The sequence below is a fragment of the Eucalyptus grandis genome, chromosome 8 (assembly GCF_016545825.1).
Source record: "Eucalyptus grandis isolate ANBG69807.140 chromosome 8, ASM1654582v1, whole genome shotgun sequence".
NCBI lineage: Eukaryota > Viridiplantae > Streptophyta > Magnoliopsida > Myrtales > Myrtaceae > Eucalyptus > Eucalyptus grandis.
In genome coordinates this window covers 42039882-42052701 of record NC_052619.1, presented here as the reverse complement: position 1 = coordinate 42052701, position 12820 = coordinate 42039882, and the positions used below count along the sequence as shown (strand labels likewise).

The 12820-nt window shown below is 42.4% G+C and overlaps 3 protein-coding genes across 3 annotated transcripts; 2 read left to right on the top strand and 1 right to left on the bottom strand.

The window, feature by feature from the left end:
• The first annotated feature begins 499 nt into the window (after positions 1–499).
• LOC120287245 lies at positions 500–2987 on the top strand. The gene is made up of 2 exons (XM_039299973.1): positions 500–886; positions 2955–2987. The coding sequence occupies exons 1-2, from the start codon at positions 500–502 to the stop codon at positions 2985–2987; spliced, it is 420 nt and encodes a 139-aa protein (XP_039155907.1).
• A 1016-nt stretch (positions 2988–4003) lies between these two features.
• LOC104414466 (peroxisomal membrane protein PMP22) lies at positions 4004–7362 on the top strand. Its single transcript, XM_010025601.3, has 7 exons — positions 4004–4147; positions 4326–4424; positions 4553–4654; positions 4937–5012; positions 5935–6005; positions 6102–6187; positions 7049–7362. Exons 1-7 carry the CDS (start codon positions 4076–4078, stop codon positions 7098–7100), a joined length of 558 nt encoding a protein of 185 aa, XP_010023903.1. The 5' UTR covers positions 4004–4075; the 3' UTR covers positions 7101–7362.
• Positions 7363–9134: 1772 nt separating this feature from the next.
• LOC104414465 (hypothetical protein) lies at positions 9135–10472 on the bottom strand. Its single transcript, XM_010025600.3, has one exon. It carries the CDS (start codon positions 10003–10005, stop codon positions 9547–9549), a length of 459 nt encoding a protein of 152 aa, XP_010023902.1. The 5' UTR covers positions 10006–10472; the 3' UTR covers positions 9135–9546.
• Positions 10473–12820: the final 2348 nt, after the last annotated feature.

Below are 12820 nucleotides of genomic sequence, written 5' to 3'. Positions count from 1 at the left end.
CCTCTCGAAGAAGATGATTTCTTCACGTCTGCGTTCTGGGTTTGAATCTTTGATGGTCTAAAGCACTTGGGCAAGCATAACCTAGCAAACTATCATTCTAGTTCGCAAAACTAGGATTTTTGTACAACACTGCTATTTCCTACTAAAGTTGCGCATGAAACCCAAAACAAGCCAGCTGATCTTTCCTCATTGCACACCCCAACATATTCACACAAGCACACAGACATGCACCCCTATTCACACGCGCAAGAGATTATGAGCTCAGAGAGAGGGAGATTACATAATACAATCAATCGCTATTTACATTTGCAAGATTTTAGGAGTTAGTGTGGATGACCAAATCCAGATCCACCGCAGCCTCCTTCTCAGCTCCCTCGATCGCATCGCTGGTTGGGGCCGTCCTCCGGAACACCAAGAGAGCATCTTCTCTGCCGTTGGGCTTCCGCTCGCTTGTGATTCGCTGTCCTCACCGTCTCTGTAACACGTTCTGCATCCAGAAATGGCAAGCGGGGACTCCGACGTCACCCGCAGAGCTTGGGACGTGGTTCGCCTTGCGCTGCTGTGGCCGAGGAGAGGCGGGGCGTTCAGGTGGCTCCTCGCGGTCAAGTTCCGTCTCGCCGTGGCTGGATTCGTCAAGAGCATCGGTGGCGGTTGCGGCTACCACAGCTCGATGCCCATCCGTTACGGGGAGCGCGAGCTCTCGTTCGACAAGACCCTGGTCTTCCACGTCAAGATGCATCGACCCGGAGCATCCACGAGGTCCCGCTTCCGCCTCCCTCGCATCCCCTGCATCAGCGACAAGGACGGCGACTGGGAGAGGAAGAGCCCGGTCGCCGTTGAAGACGGAGGAGAATGTAGATGCGGAGGTGGCGGACGAGGCGGATGCGTAAGTGCGGCGGCGTGGTTTGTCGGACGGCGGGCTCCGTCGTTCGCCGGAGGAGCAACGCGACGAAGGGGCAGAACGAAAGAGAAAATATTAGCTGTAGCTCAGATGCAGCGGCAGCCGACGAGGTGGATGCGGAAGCGGGGACGATGGCGTGATTCGTCGGACAGCAGCTCCGTCGTCCGATCGGAGAAGAAGCGGAGGGCAGAGCAACCGGGCGCGAGTCAAACGAAAATATGGAGAGAGAAAATTTGTAAGAGAGAAGGATTGCTTTTATTTTCTTGGGAGGAGAGAGAGAGAGCGCCGAATTTTTCAAATTTCCCGAGAGGAAAAGTTTCTGGTGGGCCCAGAATAGCTCGTTGAAAGGTCAGGAGAAGGCTAGTGAGAGAAAAAGAAAAAAAGAAAAATGCAAAAGACAGCAAGCGGGCCACGCTTCCACGTGGCGCAACCTGAGTGGTCCGGGACCACGCTGATGTGGAGGTCCCGGACCACCCAATATTTTCTCGGTAAGCAAGGGCTGCACTGCTGCCAATCGTGTACTCTCTTTGACTTTTTCAACTCATTTATCTCTTATTAGGATAAAAAAATAATTTTATTATTAAAAATTATTTATAGTATTTAAAAATAATAATAATCCGCACAAAACTAAATCTCATTTTTTACTAATCTTATCTCAGTGATGCCCTCCAGCATTTTTATGTCCATCACAAAAAAAAAAAAAACTTCTACTAGTCATATTATATAATATCAATTTGTTATGCAATTTTCTCTCATGCATGTAACTACATACAACAAAATAATTGCAAGTATGGTACCACAAACATCACCCCCCCTCCCCGGGGGCCCTTTCCATTTCATTGCATTGCGTAATAGTTATCTACAAGACCTAGATCATAAAAACATTATAATTTCACAAATTTAATTACTTAGTTCAACAACGAATTATGCTAATCTGTGTGAAGTGGGTCAATTAAAAGAGTGCTCCTGGAGAAAAATATCTTCTAATTGCGTATAAAAACTTAGTAGAAACTTGGTAAAAAAAGTTTCATAACAAATGAAACAATTAATAAAAACTTACTAAAATATGTTTAAGAAAAAAAAAAGAGATCTAGAGAAAGAGATATTGGTCCATAATTCTTCTTGCCACGCCACATATGTTCCTCGAATCACAAATTTACAATTTATATCTAGTAATATCCATTCCTTTTATTAATGGAAACCCAAAATAAAATACCTTTGTTCTCAATTTTTAATTTTGATTTACTCTTATTCCACGTCACCAAACGCAAGTACGGAAAAAGAAATGAAGGGACCATTCTTGTTCAACCGCTTTCATTCCCGTTAAACAAACACAAGCTAGCACGGCAGTGGAGAAAGCAGGCCACATAAATTGCTAATGTCGAGTTTAACATCCAAGTGGCTGAGGAAATTTCCTCAATGTAGCAGTAGAAGATTAGAAATATATTATTGGTCCAACAAGGTGTAAATTTTCTCAACAGGCCCCTAGTGGGCCCGAGCTTTGGGTAAACAAGCATGGCCACTAAGGTATGGGGCTGACCTTCATGAACTTAAGAGGACAAAGGTCCTTGGCCTAGCATCTGTGAACCGGCCTAGAGGTTGGGGATCTGACCACGGGCGCTAGTGTCTAGGATCCAACCTCTATGGTCTAGGGGTTGGTCTCTTTGGACTCAGGCCTAGCCTCGATGGAGCCCGGTGGACCTGGCCCTTGCCCCTAGACAAGGGTGGATTTTATGTACCTAAATATGAAGTTCCTTAGTTGAAGTTTACATCTACCATATTAAAAAAATGGATTTTTTCAATTTTTAAAGAAAAATCATTTTCCAGCATTTAGAAATAATTTTTTCTGTTGATTAGGAAACATTTTATGTTGATTTTTTTTTATAAGTGATCCAAATTTAAAAAAAAAAAAAATGAGAAAAGTATTTTTCGAAAAATAAAAAGAACTTGAAAAGCAGTTCCTTTTTGGAGGTTAAGAGAAAGGCCCGCGTTCGTAGGACAACGTACCTTTTTCAGATGTCCACGAGTCTCTATCTCAACTTCTTCCCTGTAGACTTTGAATGCCAGGGGAGCGACAGTTTCTTAGAAAATCAGGTTGCAAAATGTATTGCCAATCTGCAATCTGGAATCGAGTCTAAACAGGACCGTAACGCATCAAGACACCCACAAAGAAAGAGAAACACGTTTCCCTTTCTTCATTTATTTTTATTTTATTTTATTTTTTTGGTAAAGTTCTTCATTTATTTGTTGTCGCCTTCCTTTCCTTTTCATTTTTCCCATCTCATGAGCGTGACCCACGCTGTAAGACACACGGACGAGAAAAATAAATCCAGGAAATTGGAGAAAAGCGGGGAAAATCATGAAGATGAGATACGGAAAACAATTTACAACCGAAATAAAAATAAAGTTACCAAAAATTTCAAATTATTATGTTTATGACAAGTTAATGAACATTTTAATCATAAAAACTTTAAATTAATATTTATGACAAGTTATTACCTTTTTATCCATAAAAACTCTAAATTAATATATTTGTGATGAATTTGCTTTTCGTTTATTTTGATTAATATAATGTAAAATTACAAATTGAAATGAGCACCTATTATGAATAGTGGATAAAATGCCAAATTAGTACTCTCATCAATTGCCGCGTGCCATTAAATTTGTAATTTGATAATAAAATTTAATGAAATTAACAAAAATTCGAAACTTTTAATGGTAAAACATAAATTCGAGATAAATTTATAATTAAGAGTTTTATTTATTTATTTATTTATTTGTTTTCATCTTCCCAGCATGAAGAAAGGGATCGATCTTTATGAGACTGGAAAGAAGGCAGAGAAGTACTTTTTTGGTGGGTCTTCTTCGTCTTCGTCCTTCTCTATCAGTCTGCACTCGCGGGCAGGATCAGATGCAGCCTCGCATGGTCAACGTGCGTACCCCTACCTAACCCCCCGCCCGCCTCCCTCCTCTGTTGTCTATTCTCCCTCCATTTAAGTCCCTCTGCTCCTCTCTTCCTCCCTGTCTCGCGCATCGAACCAGCGAATCTCAAGCCCAAGAAAACCGGAAGCGACAGCGAGAGAGAGAGAGAGAGAGAGAGAGAGAGAGTTTGCGCCGGGGTGCGGGTGTTGTGTTGGGTTGTGTTGTGTTGTGCTTGCTCGACTCGATCGCGACATGTCAGAGGTGGCCAAAGAAGCATGGGGGAAGTACCTGGGGCAGCTCCAGACCCACCCTCTCCGGACCAAGGTGGTTTCTCTCTCTCTGTCGCCCCTCTTGATTCTTGCCCACGATCTGTTTTCGCTTCTCCGCCGCGCCCGTCGAGTCAAAATCGCGTCTTTCGCGGCGGGCGATTTTGGGTCGCGGTTCTTGGTCCGCCGCGCTCTGTTCTTGAGATGTTTTTTCACGCTTTGAGTGTTGTCTTTAGGCGATCACTGCCGGGGTTTTGGCTGGCCTTAGCGATACGATTGCGCAGAAGATTTCCGGGATCAAGAAACTTCAGATCAGGAGATTGCTGCTTATCATGGTACGGTAAACGATCGTCGGCAATGGAGTTAATTTTTTTGGTTGGCAATTGATCCTTTTGGTTGGTGAATACGGACGACTGATGCGAGCGAAATTCATATGCTGATGATTACCGAATGATTGTGGCAGCTTTATGGGTTTGCATACGGAGGGCCATTTGGACATTTTCTCCATAAATTGATGGACATCATCTTCAAGGGGAAGAAAGGCAACAGAACCGTCGCCATGAAAGTAAGGAACTCGGGCCTACCTGCCATTCATTTCAGAAGACTTGCTGTGAAGTTATGAACTTTCACTTTCCGCCTGACATCTGTTTTTGGATATCGATTGTAAAAAAAAGCCATAATTATATCCGAACAGCTTAACCTGTTGTGAAAGGAGCCATAAATGTTGGTCTAGCATATGTGGTCTTTACATTGTCTTGGGGCATTTTCTTTGCCTGTGCTATAAATGGGCGGTGAAACCTTTCTGTGACACTCCTGATGTTTGATGGATGAGGTTGCTTTGTAATAGGTGTTGTTGGAGCAACTGACAAGTTCTCCATGGAATAACATGTTCTTCATGATGTACTATGGCTTGGTGGTCGAAGGTATGCTCATATATCAGATATTTTTTTGTTAATCTTGATGTTGTCGATGCATCCCTAGTTGCTTCAAGTATTGTTTCTTCTCAATTTATTGTAACTTTCACCATCCATGCTCTCAATCATGGCTTTGGCTATTTTTAAAGCTGCAATATGTTGAAAAAGGTATCTGTGCCTACTGATTAGGGATCCACCATCCCTGAGTGTACTACCGTATTCAAGCATCCAGTCCCCTTGGAGTTGAGAGTTTCTTCTATTTTCTTATGCATTTGTTTTCCTTCAATTTTATTGTGGAGAAGTAATAAAGGTCACATTTCATTCTAAGTACATTCAGGCAGTGTTTGCAGCTACATAAAATTAGAAAATGAAGCATTTATAGATAAGCTCCATGGAGGATGCTATGATCATACAAAGTCGCCCCAAAGGGATATACTACCTTGTTCATTTTGAATGCATGTGGTGATTTGCTCTGCCACAGACCAGATGATATATTATTCTCTAATTTAGGTGTGCGTGCTGACTCAGCTAAGCTACTTTGAATGATTTATCTAAAGATTAATCTGCTTTTAGAGTTGATATTGTAAGTGGTGGAGCTATCAACATTTGGAAATAAGAATTTGAATTCTTATAATCAACGTCTTTGTTTTTGTTATGAGATTACTGTTTATCTTTTGGGGGAACTTTACTTAGTAGTAGTTCTTCATTTGGCATGTCAGTTTCTCTTTGTGAAGTGCTCCCTTGTTGCAAGTCTTGTGTGTTGCTCTTTAGTCATGAATCTCTGGAAACAATTAGCTTGACAAAGGATATCAAAATTGCCCAAAGTTATCTGATTTTCACTTTCCCTTTCCATTACATAGTTTCTGTATTTGAGTACCCTGTCTGTGCTGCATACCCGAAATTTTGTTAAGCATATACTTTGTGAACGCAGGAAGACCATGGAGTTTAGTCAAGGACAAAGTCCGAAAGGACTATCCTTCGGTGCAATTGACTGCATGGAGGGTAAAACAATGTTAACTCTCTGTTACTATACAAATTGGAAGTAATGTCATTAGAAAGAATTTGTCACTCACTAATTTTTATGCTGATATAATGCAGTTTTGGCCCATAGTTGGGTGGGTGAATTACCAGTACATGCCTGTCCAGTTTCGTGTTTTGTTCCACAGCTTTGTTGCCTCATGCTGGTAAGTTTGTCTTTTTTTACTTTGGCTTTCCGTTTTTCTGGAGCCAGTGCCATTGCCTGGTAATAGTACTTAGCCATCTGTTACCTCCAAGGCATGAAGTGGTTTAAGAAGATATCTCTTATTTGGCATTGCTTTAACTTGTCTTGGAACCCCGATTATCCTGGCATATGTGGATACATTGTGTGCTCATGTCCAGGGGCATCTAATCAATGGGTTTGATTAGTCAGGGACTGGTTAATATGGTTTCAATTGACTGTCGCAATAATATGACTGACAACTAAAGTAAACATCACTGATATTTCTACTTGGTTGGAACAATTGCTCCGAACAGTCTGCTATTACTAAATGAATGTTATAGTTCCTTCCAGTTCAACACATTTTTTTTCTATTTTTGGTTACTTAACACCTCCTAAATGTTTGAGCTCATAAAAAGATATATTGAAGGTGAAAACATGTAACAGATTTTGAAGCTGTTCTTTTACATGCTGTTTACATTTTAGTTTTAACATCTCAAAGAATACAATCAATATGTTAGATGGTCAGTATTCTTAGAGTCGACACAACCCTGACTTCTAATGCAAGCTAGATTTTACTGCTGCAACTCTTCAGTGAAAGCTATATCAGAAAATTAATGAGATCTCATTGCACGTTCAGAATGTAATAAGTCAAAGGAGCGGCCACTAAGGCATGGTCTTATAGTCTCAAGCCCCTGAATGCTGCTTTTCATTATATGATTACCGTTAAACTTTATGGTCAATATCGAACTATACATGCGCTTATGAAAAGTTTCCAAGTCTTATGTTCTAAGCTACATGTCAAGGCAAGATTCTCTGTTCTAATTCACTTGTTTTCCCATCTCAGGGCAATCTTTCTCAATCTGAAGGCAAGATCAGTTGCCATCAAGAAGGCTTAGGGTAGGATAACTGATCTCTCTATACGTTCTTGGGGAACACATGCTCCTTGCTATACTAACTGGTGTGTTAAGATGAGAGATGGTAATTAATGATTTCATGGAAACAAAGCAAAAGGGCGTGTTGGCGAAATTCCAGCCTAACTGGCATTATCATACTACTCGTTGAGTACCCTTTTCACTTTGCCACTCGCTCAAAAGTTGTATTGCTGGGATCAACAGATCATGTTTAAACTATCGTCAGTGAGACTTCAACAATTACGAACCTTTTTCCTTGTTTTGCGTTTGATGTTTCTGAGCATTGCACCGAATAAAAGTATTCATTCTGGTTGCGACTCCTGGATCATTTCCCAATGACATTCGAACCATTCCGTGCGACGTTGTGATAAACTTGCACATTGATCCGGTCTCGTAGATACGGATCAAGCAGTTCAAGCTCACCAACATTCGTGAAAGCTCAAATCGAGTTTCCTTGGTCACGAGAAAATTTCCGGGTCGATCTTCTTCAACCTCTCGTCTATGTCATAAAAACCGTCTTGCGAAATACGTCATCTATCCATTACATGTTCTTTTTGTTGTTTTCTCGAGTCGTTCTAGATGATTATATGGAAGTAAGAAGCCTTACTGGGTCGATCTTCTTCCACCTCCAGCCGAGTCGTAAAAACCATCTTGCAAAATACGTCATCCATTCATTACATGTTCCATTTCTTGTTTTCTCGAGTCATTCTAGATGATTATATGGTGAAATTCACATGGGAGTAATGTCAAAAGCCGTTCCACGTAAGTAAGTAGATGGTCTTCTTCCACGCCACGAAGAAGCTAAGCAAATTCCACATGAAAAAGGCCAATTTCCTGATAGGCCAGCAGCTTGCAGAGACGGTCCCGATCGCAATGCCAACGAAAAGTTTTTCGGCAGTTGGTCAAAGCAATTATTTTGTAGATGAACGGAAGAGAGACGTTGCAAAATTATAGTTTAAGAAGACGATTGGGACGGACACATTTGTCGTGGTATCCGCGAGCGAGTGGCAAGCGAATCCAACACATGTGGAACTGGTCAAAGAAAGAATCGTCGAATCGATGTAAGGTAGAGCCGTCGTGGCAGTTCTTGATTGGTCATAGACCTTATTTGAAAGTCAACGATCACATGTTCGAATTCCTGTTCTATTCTCGATCTCAAGAAATCTTGGTTAGCCCGTGAAAGATGGGTCTCGATGTAGGTGTATTGCCGGTCTTGGGCTTTCCAAACATCGTGATAGGATACGGTTCCAGCAAAATCCATGACTATGAACATGCATATATAGGTACAAATAAAAAAATGAGGTCTTGTAAATTCAACTCACTAAATTATTAATAGAAAGAAGGAAAAGAAAAAGATGGATCATTTCTCGCACCGAAAATTAACTTATCTTGTCTATTTTTCTAGAATACACTATTTTACCTTTGAATTCACTTTTATCAGACCCCAAATTACGGTTGTGATCGGTCGATATCATAAACCTTATTTTAAAATCATTACTTTTTTCCCCCAAAATTAGTCAAGACTTCAGAAAAGGCGAGCCTGTCACCGTAACCCCACCTACTTACCGCCGGAAAAAGCACTCTTTGGGTGGGGAAAGCTAATTGCAAACCTACTACATCTCGAATTCGCGACGTATCGAAAAAAAGACTGTGGGCACCTTTCATCGCTGGGCTAACATTCAAGCGGCAGCGGCGGGGGGGCCCGGAAAATTGAAGTCTCTGTGACGATGTTGCTGTTAATAAAGGAGGATAACTCGTTTCTTTCTTTGCCATGGCGAATGGGATCTTTAGCGATAGGAGGATGCAAAAGGAAAAACCTACAGGCCAAAGTTAAAAAAGGACGATTCGCTGCTTACATAATGCTTCGAATTCGTTCCGCGAATGCATGATGACGCTCTCGACAACAATGGTAATTCGGCACGGTTACGCGTGTAGTCAGACGATTCGCATGTTTTTCAAACGGTTGAGATGGGTTGTGCCCGATGTCGGGTCATGTCGAGTCATGTCGGACTAGATGACTGGAGCAAAATGTCTTTCATTCCATCATCATTCCATTGAAAAAATTGGCCCCGGGGGGGCTCCACCGATCGGCCCCCGCCGGAAAACCGGCCGGATCGTATCGCCGGCCGGCCAGGTGCCCACAACAACATAATACCCAAAAATAGAACGGAGGAAAACAAGAGAATTTGCATATAATTGCGATCCGTCTGATCTCCTACATGACAGATGGAATCATCGATCGAACCGTCCATCTCTCCCTCGATTACACCGACGCGCTGTCGCGGCAGCGACGGTTCCAGGCTAGTCGACACTTGTTCTAAGAGACAGAGACAGAGAGAGACTAACCGTCTCTCGATTAGAGGGGTCCGGATCGGGTGCTCCTCGCGCTCCCCTGCAGCCGCTTCGTCGGGGCCAATAGCGGGCCGCCACGTCACATCTGGATCCACCGGGCCAGCTGCGAGGGGTTCAGGATCCCCGGGACGTGGACCCCGTCGGCCTTCAGGATGCTCGCCACCTCGCCGTAGCTCCCGCTCGGCTTCCCCACCTCCTCCGTCTGCGGCGGCTGCTGCGGCGGCGGCTGCTGCTGCTTCGGCGGCGTCGGATCGTCCCCCCGAGGAGACGACGCCGCCTCTGGCATCGTCCCGAGCAGCGTGCCCTTCGTCAGGAACTCGTGGGCCATGAGCCCCGCCAGGAGCCGGTTGTCGGACATGGCCGGCGGCTCGGCTGGGCCCTCCTTGGCGGCGGCGTGGGCCTGGGCCAGGGCCTGGGCCGGCCTGGCGGCCGGCTTGGTCGCGGTAGCGTGAGCCGCGGCGCTGGTGTAAAACGACTCCCTCTCCTTGCGTTTCCTCGACGCGCCAGGTGTCAAGATCGTGCGGGCGCGGTAGCTCATCTCGCCCGCATGGGAAAAAGGCGGCCACGCGTCCCCGGGGAGGGAAGGGCGGTTACGTCAATTCACCCCCGGGCATCGAGGGCAAAAGCGCCAGATCACTTTGTAAAACGAGCTGAGAGAAAGAGAGTACGTCCAAAGTGCGAAAACGACGTGGAATTTACTAAAATGCCCCAAAAGAGAGAGAGAGAGAGAGAGAGAGAGAGATGGAATTTTAAAAATACAAAAGAAATTGGAGATAAGATGGAGAGAGAGAGAGAAGAGAGAGAGAAGAAGGTCGGAGAAAACGAAAATAGGATCTGAGGAGAAGGAGGATTTGCAGGTGGAGGAAGGTGGTGGCGGATCGATGATCGGAGGCGTGGCGGAGGCGGCGGCGGCGGCGCGGCGGGCGAGGGCGGAGGGAGAGAGGAGAGAGAGAGAGAGAGAGAGAGAGAGAGGTGAGAAAGGGGGACAGAGAGAGTGAGGGAATGGGGGAGGAGGAAGGGGAGGGGGAAAGAAGGGGATGGTCCATGGCGGTTTTATATGGGATGGGATGTGAAATTACCCAAAGGACCCGTTGCTGTCCGGAATTACGAAACTGCCATTCTGGATCTGGGGGAGGTTTTGGGGGGTGATTATCGGAGCGACTCCGTTTAACGCGAAAAGAGATCGATGGATTCTTTCTCGTGAATTTTTCTCTCTGCTTTGGTCAGAAGGTGGAGTTTGTGCTAGGGCTGCAAAAAGTCAAAGGTCAGTCAACCAAGTGAAAAGACACAGAGAGAGAGACCACTAATACAGAAATTTGGATTTTTTTTTTCTAATTTATAAAAAAAGGATTGACGTAAATTTTTTATTGGCCATCTCTAATTATTTCTACCGCGTTATTAGTCATAGTATGTATATTGTGAAAAAAGATTAATTTACTTTATCCCTACTTTTTTTTAAGCCAAATTCGGGTGACACCAAAATGTCATAGGATAGGATGGATCAATCTTTTTCTATTCTAATAGAATAAATCAAATTACTGGATACTAAATATAAAATAAGTAAGTGATGATATCGAGCATGAAATCTTTTCTTATCTATGTTGGATTTGACTAGGCCCTTATGGTTATTTAATACTTGTCCTTAATTTAAAAAGAGAGGGAATGGAAATGGCCCGAAATGTGATTTGCTTTTGGATAAATTATATCTTTTACCTGAAAAAGTGAAGAAAAAAGAAGTTCGGAGTCTTGCCTAAGGAGGTTTCGTTTGAAGCAAGCGAAAAGGAAAAAAAAATGCTATTCTTGTGAGTGTCGTGCATGCGTTAAAAATGAATATGAACCGTTGAATATGACTAGATTTTGCTTATAAAAAACGACGGATCAATGCGAGATGCGACGACATTAATGCTATTTAATTCAGGGCGAAGCGAATAATCTGGGCTGTCAGAGATGGGCCTCCGGGCCCGGTGGATCTTGGATCCGTGGCCCATTTTTGTCCCACCATGAGCCCAATCTGGGCCAGATTTCCAAATAGTGCAGAAAACAACAACTATGATTTGAGACAGAGACTTGGGTGGACTAAAATCGACAATTTAATTACAAGGAATTATGACGTCACCTGTGGACCTGCTAATAATTCTCTTAGGGCCAATTTATAAGCATGCTCAAGGTTTTATCAAGGCTGTTGTTCTTAGTATGGGTATAATCTTCAATAAATTATAATAATTTTCGCAATTTCAACCCACTGCTCACGTGGGAAATTATTTTATGACATTTCAATGCGTGAAATGTATCTATTTTCTTTAGATGCTTCTTATGCGTTTGACCTAAGAAATTTCGGATAATTTTGTATTATGTGTTTGACTTCTTACTATGCTGGTTTGGTTATAGCTTAGCTGCCATTGGCTGTCATGTTAGCTCATCTAGCCATTATCCACTTATTTATTTATTTATTTAAAATTGCGAAAATATTTCGGCATGGGGCGATCGATATTATCCACGCTGATATATTAAAAGTTGGATTAAAATATATTTGAGAGCTTTCTTTTTTTTTTTCTTCTAACCAAACGACTCAAGAAAATTTTAAAAAACGTGCACATGTGGATTTTATCTGCGACTTTATTTGTTTTGTAAAAATTAATGATTTGGAAACCTAAAAATGATCAGTTGAATCGCTTGAAATAATTACTCAATGAGAAATGTAATAACAATTTGTGTCTAAGCATTTTCATGGATGATGACGTATTATTTTTCTTTCATTCATTTTTGTAATCGCAGTCATTATTAGGAAAATTTTGCCAAATCATTCAATTTTCGTGGAGCAATTGCAAAAAGAAATTTAATTTCCAACTTTCTGATATTTGAATAAAGAAAAATTAATTGATCTGAAATCGTTTTTTATGAGCTGAAAAGCTTAGATTTGGTGGACAACGACTTCCCTTTTAGTAAGAAGGAAATCATTTTCCATTAAACCACCTAACAAATAAAAATTAATCATTTTCTTCTAAAATGATTTTCATAGAAAATACTTTCCATCATCAGAAAACTTTCCGTGAAGTATACGCACCCCAAATGAAAATCCAAAGTCCCTCAAAATTCAATGGACCTTTCAAAAAGTGATGTGATCGACACACGCTCATGAGATGTAACATTTTCGGCACTAGAGGAGGGACAATTTTGTCTGGAAAATGACCCAATCATGTCATCTCTAGTGATTGTTTGAGTAATAGGAATGAGATTTCCGGAAACCGCCAAAATAAACAAAACTCAACCGCGCCCTACGCTTCGCAATTTCAGTACAAAAGCCAAGTTACGTCGGCGAGAGATCCAACTAGGGGAGGAAGGCCATAAAAGGA

Bases quoted from the DNA above. Each gene is read 5' to 3' on its own strand.
- LOC120287245 (XM_039299973.1), top strand. From the start codon at position 500: ATGGCAAGCGGGGACTCCGACGTCACCCGCAGAGCTTGGGACGTGGTT. The intron at 887-2,954 runs GTAAGTGCGGCG...TCTTCCCTGTAG, and splicing joins GTGGCGGACGAGGCGGATGC to ACTTTGAATGCCAGGGGAGC.
- LOC104414466 (XM_010025601.3), top strand. From the start codon at position 4,076: ATGTCAGAGGTGGCCAAAGAAGCATGGGGGAAGTACCTGGGGCAGCTC. The intron at 5,013-5,934 runs GTATGCTCATAT...TTGTGAACGCAG, and splicing joins CTATGGCTTGGTGGTCGAAG to GAAGACCATGGAGTTTAGTC. The intron at 6,006-6,101 runs GTAAAACAATGT...GATATAATGCAG, and splicing joins TGCAATTGACTGCATGGAGG to TTTTGGCCCATAGTTGGGTG.
- LOC104414465 (XM_010025600.3), bottom strand. From the start codon at position 10,005: ATGAGCTACCGCGCCCGCACGATCTTGACACCTGGCGCGTCGAGGAAA.